The sequence below is a fragment of the Poecilia reticulata genome, chromosome 5, assembly GCF_904066995.2.
Source record: "Poecilia reticulata chromosome 5, P_reticulata-male-v2, whole genome shotgun sequence".
NCBI lineage: Eukaryota > Metazoa > Chordata > Actinopteri > Cyprinodontiformes > Poeciliidae > Poecilia > Poecilia reticulata.
The window spans coordinates 10,868,042-10,887,174 of NC_088834.1; the positions used below are offsets into that span (position 1 = coordinate 10,868,042).

Here is a 19,133-nt window from a genome sequence, read left to right on the forward strand (position 1 = left end):
CATTTGGTTTCAATACTTCACATTACAAAATAATTTCTATTACATTGCATTGAGGTAAAATTGCTTTGTGAATTGCAGATTCTTCTTATATCTGATAAAATACCTTTGTCTCATTTAACTGAATGTTTATCATGCGAGATGTGACTATTAGCTTGCAAATTGAACATCTTAATGCTTTTATTTTATATATAAGAATCACTTGAGAGACCAACACATCAAGAGGCCAAAGTAATATAACTATTCTTTATTCTGACTAAATTCCGTCTGTTTGGTAAATTGTGGGTATTGTAAAATATGCTCCAGTAAGATTATTTACTTTTTTCCAGCTAAATGTTACAATTATTTTTTTATGGAGGAAAATGGTGCAATCGTTTTATTATTTAATGCTGAGCAGCTATTTCTTTCAATTTCTCTATCTGCCGTGCTTGACATAACATATTTTGCTCTGCCACTCGCACAATGACTTCTAGAGATCGGTTCCTGTAACCCTCGAAGGAAAAAAGATTTGTAAATGATAGAAAAAGGCCTACAATAAAATTTGAACACATTTGTACCTTCAGGATCACAAACCTCAGTTGTGGAAGCCATAAACTCTGACTTTGAACTCGTCAGACCACAAAACAGGTAATAAAAGTTAAATTGTAACCACTAAACAATGACCTGAGCTGGAAAGTATTGACTTGAGTGTTTTGGGCTTGGTCAGTATCAGCAAAGAGGGAACCGTTATTATATTTAAACATTGTTAGCACTGAATTCCTTTCTCACATGATCACTGTGGTGAACAGATTAGTCACTGAGATTTTCCTCTTTGTCCGGTAATATTAAATATAAAATTGTTCTGCATTAGAACATGCTTGCACGGCTGTGTAAACCTTCTTCTTCCAGTCTGTTCTTTGATGCTGTTTTAAAGAATTACAACATAGTGAAACTAATTTTAATTATACATGTAGACAGTAAAAGTGTCTAACAGGCCTGCATTTGTTTTATATTTTTTATGTTCGATTTAAAAATATATATCTATTTTGATTAACACTGATTTAGAATGCTTACTTTAAGGTTTTTCCATTTATAATCTCTGTTCTTATCACATAGAAAAACACAAACACGCCACTGATAAAGATAATGATTAATGAAATAGGTGTTCAGTTTTATTCCTATGTTTAGACTTGCTGACTCATCGCCATTCTGGTATGATTCAATCACATAAGTTAAACAATTTAAATAAAAGTAAAAAAACACAAACACTCACACACATGATTTAAATCTTAAATCATTTATTTTGGTCCTATTTTGGTCCTGTATCACAGAAAGAGCATATTTCTGTGATACAGGACCTTTCTGAAAATTAAAGTTTAATTCTAAAATAATTGTTTGGTTATGTCGCATAAGTGTTGGAGATCATCAAAATGTACAACCACAACAATAATAAATAATTTATACTGTCATGATTGTCTGAATAGACTGAATATTTTCTTTTTATATGTTTTCCTGATTTTGATTTTTATAAAAGCATGTGATTCTGTCTCTAAAGCATTTTTTGTGGCACAGTTGTCCATGATGTAATGGTGTTCTGGTACAGGTACCATTCACAGGTGTGAATATCCTACAAAGAGGTCATGTGAGTGTTTCTATGGTAACTCCTGACTCCTCCCGGTGGAAACATCCTCCACCGACGAGTGTTATCGTAGCTTCCGTGTGTGACAAAGCAAAACAGAACAAGTCTTTCAACTTTTCATTCCCCGTCAGCTGCTGCATTTTGCCATTACGTACGTGTCCTTTAAGGGAAGGCGTGGCATCTTTTTGCATTTGAATACAGCTTCAATGCGGAAGACTAACAAGACCTGTAAGTTTCTGGCAAAAGCCTTTCAAGAACAGAGACAACTTCCTCAGGTAAGCTTGCACACTTAAGTTTACGGATACTAGAGCTTTGCTGATATACAAAACAGTGCTAAACTTCCATAGTTACAGGATTCGTGTACTTTGTGGTGTTTGTTTTGCTTGTAAAACTAGCGTACATGTAGAAAGTGCTGGTTGTTAGAGTTTAAATACGGACTAATGATTGAGACGTAATTAAACAATTTTGTCGCTAATTTCTTTATATGTGTGAATAAACACGTAATGTGAATAAACACTAATCTTACGCTTCATTAAAATTAGTTTTTAAAATTATTTGTTGTTTTAAAACAGCTATCTTTCTATTGTAAAGCTTATTTTAGTGGGTTCGTACATTCCTTTTAAAGGATAATGTGTTGCTGTCATTTGTCATTCAACCTTACAGAAAAGCATTTTTATCATTTAGCCCATATGTGTTGAACATAACACGGAGATAAAAAAAAAAGAAAAAAAGCATTCAAATATGTGGAAAAGTACAATCTTTTCTTATCTGAACATCTCAGTATCAGAATCTCATTGACAAGTTGATTTCTACCCATTAAGTCCATCACAGGGCACAAGTTATTTTCTTAATTCAGTTCAAAAAGTCCTTTATAGCATTAACTTCTCTATACTCTTTCTTAGAAAGTTTGAATAATTTAAATGAGGGCAGTGGAGTACAGTATATGTTATGGTATCCTTTTGCTTGAATTATTACATCAATGTAGCATAACTTTGGGTCAGGATTAGTTTAAGCACAAGAACTTAGTTGTTGCCCATGTTCTCACTTCTTCTGTGTCTGGTGACTCCTGAAGCAGCAGTCTGTGCTTTGCAAAGTTCCTCAAAGTTTTGTACAGGCTCTGGCTTCATAATCTTCTTAAAGCTGGAGTTATTCTTGTCTTTTTGGTTACAAAATGCTTGTTGAACAAATAATTTTTAGAGCCTTTATTTTTAATTAGGGTACACTTTGTTAAGGTAGTTGAACCACTGAATATGTACAACATAAAATGAGACAGAGTTTGAAATAGACTTTTTACAATCAGTTTTTTTTACTGCATGTTTGTGATTTAACCCATAAATGTTCCTTATTTTTAGGACTATTTCTGAGACTTGTGCTTATCTGCTGATCAAGCTAAAACACAAGCCATGTGGCCAAATCAAGGTAAGCATACAAAGCTTTCTATCACATTTTAACATTTATGAAGTAGAAGGTGTGTGATTGTGCTTCTTTTGTGCATCAGCTCTTCCCCCTCCAATGGGTCAACAAAATCCTGCATTCCCTCCTGGATACAGTGCTCCATATTTACCTGCGCCTGGACCTGGGGTCTACCCCCAGGCTCCACCTCCTGCTTACCCTGGATACCCTACAGCGCAGTATCCTCCAGGCCACTACTCCGCTCCTGTGAGCCCGGCCATGATCCATTATGGGCCTCCAGGACCGATGCCCCATGGACCTCCAGGGGTTATGCCCTATGGACCTCCTGGACCTCATGCATATCCCATGCATCCTGCAGGACATGATTGCCATCCTAAAGGTGTTCATCTGGGTCACCTCCTGCACTACCCAAAAGGTTTCGGTCATGGCCCACACAAAGGTCATCATCATCATCATCATCACCATGATGGGTTTAACCCTTCGGCTGGAATATTAGCTGGAGGAATGGCAGTGGGAATGGGCTTAGTTTCTCACAAAGCTAATAAGAAAATGAGGAAAAAGATGAAGAAGGCTCACAAATACCACATGCATGGTCACTACAAGCATGGCAAGGTGAGGCTTGGTTAAAAAGCATGCATGTTAATTAAAATGACTATTCTGAAATAATAATACAAGGGTATAGGTTAGTCCTGAAGCAACTATCTTTATCTGAAAGCAATAGAAACTCGGTCAGCAACTTTTTTTAAAAGTTTGTTGCGCTTTAGACATTAAAAGGAATTCTGATTCATAAAACAAGCTTAGGTTGCTTATTAATGTAAACGGTATCCTGACAGAATAAAACATGAGGCTGCTTTCACCTCCCTTTGGCCTTTTAGCTCTATTTATATCCCTATCTAAATAGAAGTTCAATGTCAACAGTTTCATTTTCACTGGAAGTTTTTCCTCTATCAAATACAACATAAGTTGTTTTGTGTGTAAAATATGCATTTATTTGTTTTCTTCACAGTGGTCCAGCAGCAGCAGTGACTCCGATTGAGGCCTTCAGAGAGCGAATCATCCAATAATCCAACTAAAATGACTGCACAAGTACATTATGTTATAATATCAGTTACAGTGCATTTGTGACATTTGAAGTCACACAAGCTATGTCTTCAGGGCCTAAATTTAAATTTCAGTCGGTGTGTACCGTTGAAGTAAAGGATTTTGGCGTATGGATTTGTTTGCTACTGCTTTTTTTGTTGTTGTTTTTTGTTTCATTAGTCTAAATGCAAGAATTTACACTTTTAACAGTCATCAAATATGAAGTTGTCTTTTACTTGAATTTGTAAATGTATTTAATAGTTTTGTATTACAATTACAGTACTAGATAACTGGTAGGGTGCAGAGTATAATATAATGTCATGTTGAGTATTAACAAGGTCTAGTTTTTTTTTCTTGGATTTCTATTCTAATTTCTTTCAAAACTTATTAAAATATTTAAAAATGTTACTCTATAGTTGGATGTACAGTCACACTCATAACAGATTCACATTTTGTCTTGTTACAGTCACAAACTGCTGAGTGTTTTGTTATTTTGTGTAAATAAATCAATACAATAAAAACTAAAATCTACAAATTGTGGCATTCTTGTACTGTGTATACAGCTCCTTGAGTCGATGCCTTTTTAAACCACCTCCTGCTGCAATTACAACTGCAAGTATTTTTGGGGGATACATCTCTACCTGCTTTGTGTATCTACAAGTGTTTTTTTTTACCTAGTTTCTTTGCAAAATAGCTAAACCTTAGCCTGGCTGAACGGAGGTGCATCTCTGAGCATCAGTTTTCAAGTCTTGCCACAGGTTGTCAGGTATTTGAATGCGATGTTTTAACACATGAATATGCTTTGATCTACGCCAGTCCATCAGAGCTGTGGCAGTATATTTAGGGTTGTTATTCTCCTGGAAGCTTGACATCTGTTCAAGTGTCAAAGTCGTTGGCCACCTATAACATTTCACAGAACCGATCTATATTTAACTGCATCCATCTTCATATTCACTGGCCAACTTCTCTTTGTTTGTAGAAGAAAAGGTTCCTCACCCCATGGTGCCACTACCTCCATATTGTTATTCATGGTATCATGCAGTGTTTGTTTTCCTCCCCACACACCACACCGTTTTGCATGTAGATCAAAAAGTGAATCACACAAATAATATTCTACCACCAAGGCTGAGGATCTCTACAACTCCTCCAAAGTCTTCATGGCTGCTTCTCTGATTGATTCATCCTTCCCAAGTCTGTTGGCTTATGTGAACATTCATATTATGGTAGGTTTGAGTTGGGAATTATCTTCCCAACTCAGATAATTGATTGCATGTTTTAAACACATCCAGGAGTTTATCTGTGCCCCCTCTGGTGTGTTTCTTAGTCTTTAAAAAGCTGTTAATTCACTAATGTGCTCATATAAACCTCTGTATTGCACTGGCCTATCACATAAAATTTATAAAATAAAGTTAAAAAAATCTTTCTACTTTGTTGTTGGACCTTGACAAAATATTTAAATGTTTTATGGATATTTTTTGTTATGCATTTTTTAAATGTATTTTATTTTTGTTTTAAAGCAGAGCAATACTGCTTTAAGCATCATTGGTCTAAATTTTAAATATCTTATTTTGAACACTTGATCAAACCTTGCCTAAGATATTTTCATTTTTGTAATTTGTCATTTCTGACGATCAATTTGAATTTTATTTTAGCTGGTTGTAACCTACTTTTAATCACAAAACGTTTATGTATCATTTTAAAAAACAACAAAAAATAGAATTGGTTTTGAATGTAATTATTATTTACCATACGGTAGCATCACATGTGGATAAAGTGATATTTTTCTGGAGCATCTTCAGTTCAAACTCCTGGCTGGCGATGGTTTGTGATGGGTGAAGGGTGGTAGTTCAAAGGTTACAGTTTTGTTGTCTTTGTGTAAAGGAGTGGAGCTCGATCTCGCATCACTCTTCCCTCTTCCCCGAGTCCTTTCTAAACTCTCCCCCGGGTTTTTACCCTCCCGAACCTCTCCCCTTCTACCCTTACAACCCCAACCCTCCCCCCGATCAGTCGGCAGCGCTCTAAGCAGGTGAGTTTTTTTGTAATGTTTCTTATTTTATGACATATTTGTTATGGTCAGAAGTAGCGGAAACAAATCGCGCCTGTGCAGCGTGCTAATAGGCCGCGTGAGGACGATGAGCACGCAATCTGCGCTCGGAGTGATGTGGCTAGCTTAGCCTAGCCTAGCTTATTTTAAAGAACTACAACAGATAGTCCCTTTGTGGCACTTTTAGTTGCTAATTTTCATAGTTTACCAAGCACGTTTGTTTAAGAGATAACAACAATGCAATTCAATTCACCTTGATTTGAGTTAGAATCTGTTCATAATTGCTGACGAAGTAAGCTAACTAGCTAAATATGCTAACAAGCACATGCATGCTCCATTCATTTTCCTAGCACGGCTACAGAGGGCTAAGAGACTTTCATCTTTCTTAATAATTTAGCATTTCTCCTTAAATCTTCAAAATAAGCGTTTAGCGTTTATTTTAAATCGAATTAATTTATGTGTGTTGCAAATAAAACAGTCGTCCAGATGAGCCTTTAGAAGAAACACGGCGATCAGTTTGTTACTAAACTTGTTTCAAGGCTAGCGAACATAGTTAGCATGTCACCATATGTTATTTTTTGACCTGGAGGTAATAGATTTACTATTGAAGACCTTCCACCTAGCTGGTGATGTGGATAGATCAACATTCATCCACATTTTGAAAGCCTGCAATAAAACTGCAGAAAAACCTTAAAGCTTAGGATTTTTTCTCGTGGTATCCATCAGTGTGCTTGATAATTAACATTTTAATTAGCGACTTGTAAACCAATTACTTAATTGTGTGGTATAATATACATTTGAAAGTTAAAGATGAATCACTTAAGTTTGTCATTTAGTCTGAAATATGAATTTTAAGGCAGTGTGGATATTTTCTGATTTATTTTAAACAAAATATTTACGGAGTTTATTAAATACTCTCCCATGCCTTGAAATACCAATACCAATAGAATTATGAACTTTTAATAAAATTTGAAGCATGATGCAAAACTGCTGTAACACTGCTGTGTTTATAGCATACATTTCATTTTTCATTCTTATGCATAATGATGTTTTTCTGTATTTATGCAGTTTAGATCCATCTCTGTGACCAAAGACTCTCAGTTTCTGTACGGACCACTATAGTTGCAGTTATGGACTCCGGAGTAATTGAAGGCGGACTCAATGTCACCCTTACTATAAGGCTGCTCATGCATGGCAAGGTGAGATCACTCAGCAGCAGCTCATGTGGACACTCTGATACAGCATGATGCTTTATTGATGAAATTGATGTTCAACAGGATATGCAGGTGTATGGGAGTAGTGAAAGTAAATGGTAATGGAATCCTTGATCTCAAGAGAAAATGGAGAGACCGAGTTTGATCTCCTTTGTAGCAGTATTTGTGATTTTCTTTTGCAGTCAGGCCGAGTCTCGGTTTAATCGTGTGTTGTGCATCGTGTAGTATACCGGGGGCAACGAGAAGCAATTAACACCCCACAACAAGATCCCAAAAACCAATTGTACGAATTGCGTACGCCCCTCGTGTTGCAGGGCCGTATGCAGTGTTGAAGCAGCGCCAGGTGCCAGTTTTACCTGAGGCTCACACTCTCAAGTCACTCACTGGAATGCTACTCAAAGTATATAGACAACTGGCTTACTGCCATTAAGTAACACAAGCAACATAATATATATTACTATTGTAATTCAATGTTGCATGGACATGACCGTATAAAAGAAGCCGAAATTGAAATATTGGAGTTTATGAACTTCACACGTCTTAAAGCAACATAAGGATATATACTATTTTCCCCTAAGCATTTCTCCTTCCATATTTAATTTATGGTCCATACATCTCTCTCACTTTAACATTCATCAGTTTATTATTTAACAATAAAAAGCTTAAGTTTCTCCACACGGAATGGCGAGGATTGCTAAGGAAGCATGTTTGTTTTTGTTGAGCATTTTCTTATTCTTGGATGGAAATCTCTTTTTTTTTTTTCATTTTCTTTGTAGTTTCAGGTTCAAGGCTGCGATGTGTAGTACAGTGTGAGCAGTCGGGTTGCATCCGAACGTTGAGTCATACAGTGCGACGTATTCACACAAGTTGAGCTGGAGTTGAATGTAACGACTCAAAATACCGGGCGTGCAGTGTTTGTAGCTGTAGGCTGTCAAATGCTCAATGGGTTTTTACTGGAATATCCTTCAGCAATAGCAACAACAGTCAATTTACAATTTGTTATGTAAATTGAAGGGAAACATTTTGCGTAATAAACTATTCTTATTCTTATTTTTAGTGCGTTTTTTGCCAATTAAATTCTTTTCAGTTCTCATTCATCTTGAGTTTATGCTGGCCTCTGTAACAAATACTGTATTTATTAAAAACAATTTCGAGGTGCACCAATCTGTTGCTCAGAGACTGAATGTTTCCTTTTATCAACTTTACCTGCTCATTAACATATAGAAAATGTTTGTATTTTCATTAAATGTACAAACTAATAACTCTCACCATTTTACTCTATAGAGATAGACTAAAATGGTCTATACTTATAGACTTTGATGTATTATTTTTAATAGATTATTAAAAATCTAATAGATTTTAGGGGCATTTAAAACTACTTATCCCATCAATAAGCATCTTTTCTTTTTATTTTTGTGCTAAATTGGAAAAAAAAACATTGAAAGCCTTAATGGTGCATCTCTAATCAAAATCTACCTGGTATTTTAATTAATGGATTCTGATTGGATGTACAGAAGTTGGACTTAGTAATACAACTGTATCCATGGATTTAAAAAAAATTTTTTTTGCTTTTCTGTTTTCTTTTTTTAAAATTATTTTAGCACCATCTCTTAGTGCTTAAAAATTTGCAGCCTGAGGCATTGCCTGGCATTTGTCCCCAGGCCATCTGGCCCTTTTGACAGCATAGCTGCACACGCTCCATGGTGTGAGTTCTGCTGTAGCCTCGTATGGCGGTTTCAAAGGCAGCTGCACATTCTTGGTATTTTTAACTGCAGATTCACCAAACTGGTGAGATATAAAAAAAAAAAATTACCACAGTCAAAACTGTGCTAAATTATGTTGCATTAATAGAAACATGTTTTTCATCTGTATTTTTGTCAAACCCTACTTTGTAGACATCATTTCCTGAGGTCCAGAAAAAATATTTGCAACTAAGAGAAATTCTCACCAATATGTTTATATCGAGCTCAAACTGGCAGACGTTAGAAATGAACATGATAGAAGTTGTATTCCCAAATTCCTAAACATTATTTCTCTGTAACTTTTCTGTTAATGGTAAATAATTCTGCCAGTTTGTGTTGAGCTGGTTTTAGATATTAAATCACTTTGCAATAGATACTAATAGGTTCGCTAATGCTGGTTTATTCAGTATTAACACATGTATTGCAACATCCCCTGTTGCGGGGGTACACTGACTCAGTGTACCCTGGATTGCTACATTTACATCAAGCTCCAATTCTTCAATAGGCTAATTTATAGAAACATAATTTTTCATCTCGATGAATTAAAAAAAAAAAAAAAGTCTTACAATATATATATATTTTTTCCAATTTCAGGAGGTTGGAAGTATAATTGGAAAGGTAAGACTTTTCCAATTATGTTCTTTTAATGTTGTTTTCTTTTATAAACATTAAACATATCTTTGATTCTTTGCAAACAGAAGGGTGAATCTGTGAAGAAGATGAGAGAAGAGGTTAGTCCTTTCAAGCTCACAGTGTTTCTTTAATTACTACAATGAGTCATATTATTGACAGATCTTTTCACAGCTACTGAATACTTTTGTAAATTTTTTTGCTTCTCTCCTGTTTAGAGTGGAGCTCGTATTAACATCTCTGAAGGCAATTGTCCTGAACGGATCATCACTTTGGCAGGTCCGACGACGGCCATCTTTAAAGCGTTCTCTATGATCATAGAGAAGTTGGAAGAGGTTTGCTTCCAGTTTTATTTGTTTTTCTTCTGTAGATCAACGGAGACCACCCCATTTTCTAGCTGTATTAATTTATCTTTTCTATATTTCATACCAGGATATCAGCAGCTCTATGACGAACAGCACAGCCACCAGCAAGCCTCCAGTGACTCTACGCATCGTAGTGCCTGCCAGCCAGTGTGGCTCGCTCATTGGGAAAGGTGGCTGCAAGATCAAAGAAATTCGAGAGGTATGCCCTAAAATCTGTTCACCTTTACATGTTACGCTTTTAATAACTCAACATTAATGAGGTTTTGTTTAATCTTTCTCCTCTTGTGCGTTCAAGTCAACCGGTGCTCAGGTACAAGTGGCGGGAGACATGCTTCCCAACTCCACAGAGCGTGCCATCACCATTGCTGGAACTCCGCAGTCAATAATTGAGTGTGTTAAGCAGATCTGCGTGGTCATGCTTGAGGTGAGCGGACAGGTGCAGATGTTGCTATGTCGACTGGAGACAGTAGGAGATTCTCAATGTGAGACAAAGTTCAGAAAAATACCCCAGTTTAACAGTATTTGAGCAAAAAATTAAAACAATAATGCAAAACATCATTTATTTACTTTTTTTTTTAAAGAGAAAGGTGACAATTATTTGCACTTTTGTCAATATAATGTGTCAGTTCTGCTCTTTATAGAGTAACACCAAGAGAAAAACAGGCTTGTTGTTTTAGTCTGTGCATAATAATGCAAGACTAATAACCCAATAAACTTTCATTTTGTAAAGAACACTTAACTCTAGAACTGGAAAATATTTTAAATGACCAAAATAAAGCACAACAACCTGAAGCAATAAATCTCCGCCTCTGTCAGTCGCCGTAAACAAAATAAACCTTCCAAAAACATTAATCATAATGGGATTTATTGAGCACATCTTAATTCAACATGCAGTTAATTGCATATTGCAACAGGCTTCTATGCACCTTGTATTTTTCTAAGTAAGATTTAAAAACGGCTGCTAATTTAATAAATGATCTGTAGCATTACCTTCAGTTTCCACCTTGTGACTGTCTGTAGTTTTTGTTGGAGTTGTGGTGATGCATTAAAGCCAGGGAAACTGCAATCACTTTCTTTGCCTTCTGTCTTAAAGGACTGAATATTAAGACAAAGTTTTACTTTTCAAAGTTAATGGTTTTAACATGATGTAGTAGAGATTGTAATAAAACCCACCTTCTTTCCCCTGTGCAGTCTCCCCCTAAGGGGGTCACCATCCCCTACCGACCCAAGCCTTCAGGATCACCTGTCATCTTTGCAGGCGGACAGGTATAAACAGCTTCTCTGACGGACACACGGTTTATTTATGCAGGGTTTGATTTCCTCTTATATCAACCACTGAAAAGACTTGAGGAGGTTTAGAGTTCCTTGCTAACTAACCATTGTAAAAATATATATTTTTATGTTTGATGATTTAACAAGCTTAACTTTGATTTGTGAATTTACAGGCGCTAACATAAGGTTCATCTTAAATAGATGCTTCACTTTGTATTTACCTTGAGAAAACAGATGCATCAAGAGTCACTAAAAGCTTGGAGAACAAGTAAAGCTCTAAAATCTTGGTTTCCTTTAATGTTTTCCTTTTGTCAAAGACTTTTAGTTTGTCATTTCCCTTTCATCCTGACTTGAACTTAAACGCTTTCTGGTGCTTGTTCTCTTAACACTACAAAGCCTTTAAACTTAACCAAGTACTGTGTTGTATTTTTTGTAATAATTTTCCGTTTGGATTTTTCCTCTAATTCTTATGAAAAGTCACAAAAATACTTCACTGCTCTCAGAAATGTGGAGACTTTGGACAAGAGGTGCATGTTAATATTTGTTGAGTATCATCAAGTTGACTTTTGATATGCAGGAGTCATCTGGTTGTCATCTAACGGTGACGTACCTGGAGAAGTAAGTGACCCAATAAAACCAGATGTGAGGTCTATGAAAGCTTTGTTTCCATATGTTTCAGGCCTATGCTGTACAAGGACAGCACGCGATCCCACAGCCAGATGTAAGTGCAGTAGGACTTTTTTTTTTTTTTTTTTTTCCCCCCTTGATCCTCGCCACCACCACTTCCACTCCCACTCATAATTACAGCCCCGACCCAAAATGAATAATCACCCACCCAGCCATGCAGTGTTTTCCACATATAACTATAGTTAGTTACCTTGTTTACCCTTCATTTAATCTGCAGTCATCAGTCCTTTTTATATCAACCATTTAGAAGAGTTGTAACTTTTCTCACTGTCTGTTCAGTTTTTGCAGTCGGAAGCGAATTTAATTGACATTTGTTGTTTGTCCAGACTCTCCACTGTTCCATGAATAATAATCTGTCCCTGCTGCTCACTCCTCCCTGCTCTTCCTCTTTGTGCAGTATTGTCTCATTTATTGGTCTGTCCTGAATAAACACACTGTTTTAGTCTTTTCCTTTGTCACTTTGTCCTCTGGTCGCTTTTTGCTTCATACAATCAATACTTATTTTTCTTTTTTTTCTTTAAGAAAGAAAGATACGTTGGGTCAGGATCTTTTAACATGTAGATGATTGTTGTAAATGCTTCTTAGGCCAAAAAGTTGTTTGCTTAAATGTATTCTATCACTATCTAATGGTTATTGATTATTAGACCTGATGTGTTTTTAGATGTAGCATAAAAGTTTCTTCTCAGCTCTCCTGAAGCTAAGTTGAAGCAGTCTGTTGTTCTGCTTTGGAAACCCCCTCTGTACAGGGAGTGTGTATTGTAGCTTTGTTTTGACCCCGAAGATGGCAGGAAAAGTTTACCAAGAGGTGGAGCCTGACAAGAGAGGAAAGCAGATTTGGTTTCCCATATGGACTTGAATTAGACACATAGAAAGAGAATAAGAGATCTAAAGATCATAGAACAAAGTCTTGTGTGTTAAGTTTTCCTTTGTTTGCGCTTCTTTGTGTAGCCGTCTGTACTGATTGTGATTTTTATGTGCTCTGTTTTTTTTTTCCTCTCTTCCTGTGTTTTCCCATTTCCTCTGTTTCTTCTCTCCCCGCCTCCTCCTCTCACTCTCACAGTCTTCCTCTGCTGCTATTTCTCCACAGCTCACCAAGCTTCACCAGCTGGCTATGCAGCAGAGCCCTTTCCCTATTGCACCAGGCAACCAGGGATTCACTGGTATGCAGCACAGCAAGGCCCGTGGGCTTTCACGCCGCCATTCCAGCTGATTCGACTCGAATGTTTCGCATTGCCACACCACGTTGACAGTCGCTATCACATTCCCTGAAATAGGGAGGGCTTTGCTGTACACTATAAAATAATGCAGCATTTAAAAAAAGCAAAAAGATCTGGTGTGCTCTAGTATCCATTTAATTTATATAAAAATGACACTTTCCTTTCTTGCTGCAGTTTAGAATAAAAAGATTACTCAGACCTCATAAAATTAACCAGTGTCTATAATAAGAAATAAACAAGGCTTACTACTCTCTGATAAAGTATAGTATGCAGTTCAGGTATTACTCAAATTTAGACAGGTATGGAAAACTGTCTGTACTTCCAGACTTTGTTGCATCTTATTGTCTGAAATATATAAAACGCAAACAAAGATGCCGGAATATTGCTTTCTTTATGCATCTAGATCCAATGAAGATCCACAGTGGCACAGAGTTTTTTTCTTTTGAGGGTTTATTGCCAGTTTTTGTCAAATATTAATTTTGAAAAAAAAAAAAAAAAAAAAAAAGGAATTTCACTTTCTGTCAGAATTTCAACACAAACTGTATTTGAAGTTTATTCTTGTCACTGTGTGGCCTTAAAAAGTGAGGATGTTGTTGCTTGTTTGAGTTACTGACGTATTTTTCTTGTCAGGGATAGATGCTTCTGCTCAGACTAGTTCACATGAGATGACCATTCCAAATGATGTAAGTCAGACATTCAATTACTTTTACACACTCTTGTCAGTTTAGTAATAAGCAAGATTTCTACTAAAGATTTTTGGGAGCATTATTTTTATGAAGGGATTACATTAAATCACCAAAGGGAAAAAAAAATATGTTTGCAGTGTCTGAAAATATGATCTATTTTGTGTTAAATTTGGTTCTAATTGAAATAGATGTAATAGAATTTGATTGGTTTGATCTGATTTCTGCTTAACAATTGTACATTTTTATGTGCATGGAGATTGATTGAAATATACGCACCATATAATCTAATCTAAATGATTAGCTTTACTTCCAAAACGAATATCTTAAGGTTTGTGATTTTTTTTCATAAACCTTTCAATGTTTTTATTCAATCAAATGCATTTTGTATTTTAAAATATGAATTTTAACCTGCTAAGTCATAAAATAAAGCTGTCCTTGTTTGTGCACGTTGAAAATAAAATAAAAATTGGAATGAGACTGAACTTGAACTGAATAAAAATAGGAACTTTTAACATTTTGATGTTTATTTATAGTCCGTTTTATTGAGATATTTAAATTTAGACATTCACTTTATCTACACAATTAAATGTGAATGAAAAGGACTGAAGTAAAATTATTTTTTAGGTTTTGCTCAACGTCTGCACGTCAATACACATATGAAACAAATCGGTTTTCGTAACCCTTTAAAAGTTTTTATAATGTTGCTCATTGGAGAGTATTTGGATTATCCATGCACCCTGTTTTGAAATAAATAAATAAAAATGGTGCCATAAACCAGGAGCTGAAATCTCTGCAGCTCTGACTGGATGTGCATAAAAACGCTCCAACTGTGGGACTGGGACAGCTTTCAAAACATGTTTTCTCACCGTAGCATGATGAGTTCTTTTTTTACTAGCAGACATTTTGTAGAACTGGAAAACCTCTAAAGCTTGAATCACTGATGGAAAGATTTCTTTTCAACAATTTTCTGTCATTACAAGGCCATGCTTGAGTAGTGTTATTGTAAACAGTCGTCCATTTGTGTGTCTATTCCCCCCCACCCCTCATTCGCTCCTCTCTTCACCAGCTGATTGGATGCATCATTGGCCGCCAGGGAGCCAAAATCAATGAGATCAGGCAAATGTCTGGAGCCCAGATCAAGATCGCAAATCCAGTGGATGGATCTACTGACCGGCAGGTTACCATCACAGGCTCGCCTGCCAGCATCAGTCTGGCAGAGTACCTCATCAATGCAAGGTGAGATAATCCGAACATAATTACGACGTCCCCATAGTGGTTAAACAGTCACTCATTGCAGATGCTTAATTTAACATGTGAATAGAAGGCACAGGTTTAAATGTGGTCATGCTGTTGTGTTGGATCAAAAAAAAAAAAAAAAAAACAATTCAAGAATCTTCTGACCTACTAAACTTCAGTAGCTTTGTTCAGTTTCTATAATTTAGCTGAAGGTGTTTTCTTTTTCTTGGTATTTGTTAATAATCCCCCTCTCCCTCCCTCCGTCCTTGACTCCCACATTGATCCACCACTACAGTTATGATGAGTCGTTCCACTCCTAGTTTAACTCATTAATTACAAATAACACGTCTGCTGTTTTGGTCGCATCCCTGAGTGATTTTTATCCCCGCACCCGACCCCATCCCCCCCTCCTCCTCCCCCTCACCCATTGCTCACCAGCCTGCCCTGTGACCCATCCCGACTGTGTTGTCCCTCTCTCCTTGTCTCTCTTTCTACAGTGTAGAGTCCTCTAAACCTCCTCCCTCCTCCTCTTCCTCCTCCTCCTTGAACCCTGAACAGACCAGCTTGTGCCCTCCTTCCACCTCTACTACTACTACTACTACCACTACTACTACTACTACCACCACCACCTCCTCTGCCGCTACCTCCTCCTTCTCCTCTTCCTCCTCCTCTTCTTCCTCTTCCTCCTGTGTGGCGCCCCCTACAGCCCCCATCCCTCTGTCCTTGTTGGCTCCAGGGCCACCTCCTTCCTCCTCCTCCTCCTCCTCTTGCTCCTCCACCGACTCCCTGCTCCCCAGCTCACCCGCCTGTGTGTCGAGTCTCCTCAGTCTCAAGCCCCTGCCTCTCCTGGCCCTCCATGTTGTCAGTGGGGCCAGTAACCCCCCACACCCAATTCCCACTGAGCCCAAAGTGGCCCCCGAGCTGGGCTCCAAGTCCAAAAGGCGAAGGCTCTCCCCTTACTAATGAAGGAAACATAAGTCATCTCCTCCTGAAGTGCTGACAGTGCTCTTTGTTGTCTGTACCTGCACTTGCTTTTGTATCTGGCTGCGCCATGCCTCGCTTACAGCACAAAGCAGCCCCCTGTTACCAAGCCAGAGAGGTGGTTAACGCCATATTTATAAAATATCTGTAGCTTGACTCTACCTGTCTCTTTAAAATGTGACATGTCGAGTGCATTATATTTTTCAAAGACTGAATTTAGCATGGACAGGGAGTAGTTTAACCGAATCTCTCTCTCTCGTTGTGTAAGCTCTGCTCAGGTAGCAGCTCCTTTAAGATGTCACGTTGTACCTGTGGACTTAGTTTTCTCTCCAGTTATTTTTACGTGACTGTTGTTGGTTTACGAAAAGGGTTGTCTTGTCATGATTTGTTTGCTGATTTAAGAAAAAAAAACAAAACAGTAATTTTAAATCAAAGTAAATCTTCCCTCAGGTATCAAAGCCACTTATTCATGCTTTGGGTTTTGTTGGTTATTAAAAAATCTAAAACGACCCATCTGCTTTAATAGCTTACCAATAAGAGATGATTAATAATAAGGCGCCAGATTTATGGAGGTAATTTCGACTAATCTCAAGAAGATGAAAATAAATTTCTGGGAGCTTCAGGATTTAGCTCATAGGTTTAGCTAGTAAACCTGAAAACAGGAGCAAAACAAGAGCAGAATCATGTCAAAGTCCCACTTGAGCATTTTTGATCTATCCTCATAGTATTTACATCAAATGTGAAAAGTTGTCTGGAAACATTGCAATGAAATGATCTATGAATGAAAAAAGTCAAATTTAATCAGATCAGCATCAAATAGGCCCATATTTGTGAAGGCAAGGAGTTTTCAGCAAAAGATGATCAGTCAGTAATATATTTGGGCACATAAAAGTTGGGCACTAATTATAGAAAAGGTTAGGTTACCATACCTGATTAGATAATTAAGGCTTTTCATTTGATTATTGAGGAAGATATTCATTATTTTCAACATTTAAAAAAATAACCCTTGAAAAATATTTTATGTTTTGAGAAATGTTGGTGTCATTTCTAACCAGAAAATCTTTCTGGTTAAATGAAAACAACACAAAATCTAAATCAGAATAATTATGAGTCAACCTGTAATTTTTATATATATATATATATATATATATATATATATATATATATATATAATTCTGTAAATCAATTAAACAACAAAAAAGGCCAAAAATCAAAAATAGTTGTCATGTAGCTTTGAGAAGAGCTAGGCTGTTTGCTCCTGTTTTGCAGTTTCCTCTAAGCCTGTGCAGCTTCATTTTTATCTGTAACCATAAGTAGCGCGAGTCCCCTTTACTAAGTCTTTGATTATTTAATCCCTTTGCTAGTACATTCAGATTTTGCCAGATTTTGATCAGCTGCTGACTTGAGATGTATCTTTATTTGTAACAACCTCCCTAACCCCCAGGCTAGACATGTAATGGGTTTCTGTAAGAGCACATTTCCTGGTATATAAAGCCAGATGACCTCCTTCCAGAGGTTTTTATGGTAATGATGTAATAATGTAGAGTAAATATTGATGTTTTCTCTGTTCTGTCTGATTGCATGCCTTCCTCTCTCTCCTCCCCTGCTCTGTGGGTGTGTATCTGTTTTCTCCAGGCTTTCCTCTGAGGCCACGGGACTGGCAGCCAACTGATAAGACACAGCATCTGCACTAAATCACACTTTTATATCATTGGCTACCGTAAAAATTCAGGCAATGCAACTATACAACTTCAGAGTTTATATAATGTACATCCTCTTTTTCTCATTTGAAATCATGTCAACTGATTTGATCTGCTGAGTTCCTTATTTATTTTCTTTGTTTGGGTTTGATTTTAGTACAAGGAAAAAAAAGAAAAGAAGCAGAAAATTAGGTTTTTAATTCCGTTTTTGAGTCGAGTTACAGATTTTAATGTTATTAGGCTTGTTTTCTCACTTCCTCTTGAGTTTTTTTTTTTTTTTTTTTGCCATGACAGAAAGTAGAGTTGGAAAACTCTCATTTAGGGCATATAGACTTAGTTCTGTACAGTCATTTATTTTTTTCTTTGAACAGGAAAAGAGGAAAAATAAAACGTATCAAAAGTAAGAATAGAGTGACTGTTTTATTCTGTCTATATACATGATTCTTTTCCTTCTTTTTATTCCTACCTGTTGGGTTTTTCATGTACTTGCTTTAAGAATACACAGCATCCTCACCCTGTGTCACCTTCTTCAACTGAAGTGCATCCGAAGTGCTTGTAACACTTAATATCACCTGACGAGAAGACGTAGCTGTAGCTGCACTATCACAGAATATATTTGGTTATGAAGACAAATGTTCTAACACTCAGATTAATTTATTCAGATGTGTATTACAAAGCATGTCATGTTTCCTCTCCTCCATGTCATTCCGTTGTATTTTCACTCCCCCCCCCACCCCCCCACCCCCCTCTTTCTCCTGGTCCTCAGATCATTTGTTGATTATTTTTTGCTGGTTTTGGAGGATTTTGTTGGGGGGTGGTGGGGGATGTGTTTCGGGCTTGGCTCAAGGGATCAGGATCAGAGGGTTATCCTCAAAAATTTTTTTTGTATAAATTGATATATACTGAAAAAGAAAAAAAAGTTGGAATATTTGTTTTAAATGGAAGAATTATTTTTTTTAACTACCAAAGTGGAAATAACTTCTGGACACTGAATTTTTGTCTAATAAATGTAAACTAGGCTGAGGAATGAACCCGTATGAAGTAGACAAAGAAAAGGGTTGTGAGTTAACACTAAATTCCTGCTCTTTGCTTTGCTCAACTCAGAACTTATTTTATTTTTTATTTGCAGGACAGAAAAAAATAAATTGTGCACGTTCTTTGAGACTGTAGACCTGGGTGCCACATTGTTTAAAAAAAATGCAGAAATAAAGATGTGAAATGCTCAAAACCACCAGCCTCCTGTTTTCCTCT

At 36.8% G+C, this 19,133-nt stretch overlaps 2 protein-coding genes across 11 annotated transcripts; both read left to right on the forward strand.

Moving 5' to 3' along the window:
• The first annotated feature begins 1,646 nt into the window (after positions 1-1,646).
• LOC103464414 (uncharacterized) lies at positions 1,647-4,643 on the forward strand. Its single transcript, XM_008408487.2, has 4 exons — positions 1,647-1,890; positions 2,968-3,034; positions 3,114-3,640; positions 4,035-4,643. The coding sequence occupies exons 2-4, from the start codon at positions 3,019-3,021 to the stop codon at positions 4,062-4,064; spliced, it is 573 nt and encodes a 190-aa protein (XP_008406709.2). The 5' UTR covers positions 1,647-1,890; positions 2,968-3,018; the 3' UTR covers positions 4,065-4,643.
• Positions 4,644-5,865: 1,222 nt separating this feature from the next.
• LOC103464415 (poly(rC)-binding protein 2) lies at positions 5,866-19,113 on the forward strand. Of its 10 annotated transcripts, none has more exons than XM_008408491.3 (13): positions 5,867-6,134; positions 7,221-7,351; positions 9,703-9,726; positions 9,807-9,839; positions 9,957-10,073; positions 10,171-10,302; positions 10,399-10,527; positions 11,295-11,369; positions 12,055-12,096; positions 13,123-13,222; positions 13,916-13,962; positions 15,032-15,201; positions 15,699-17,319. In XM_008408491.3, the coding sequence occupies exons 2-13, from the start codon at positions 7,283-7,285 to the stop codon at positions 16,162-16,164; spliced, it is 1,404 nt and encodes a 467-aa protein (XP_008406713.1). In that variant the 5' UTR covers positions 5,867-6,134; positions 7,221-7,282; the 3' UTR covers positions 16,165-17,319. The 10 variants fall into 10 exon arrangements, with proteins under 10 accessions (XP_081463133.1, XP_008406713.1, XP_008406712.1 ...); XM_008408490.3 differs by having other exon boundaries at positions 7,226-7,351; positions 13,910-13,962; XM_008408493.3 differs by having other exon boundaries at positions 5,868-6,134; positions 13,150-13,222.
• The last annotated feature ends 20 nt before the right edge of the window (positions 19,114-19,133 follow it).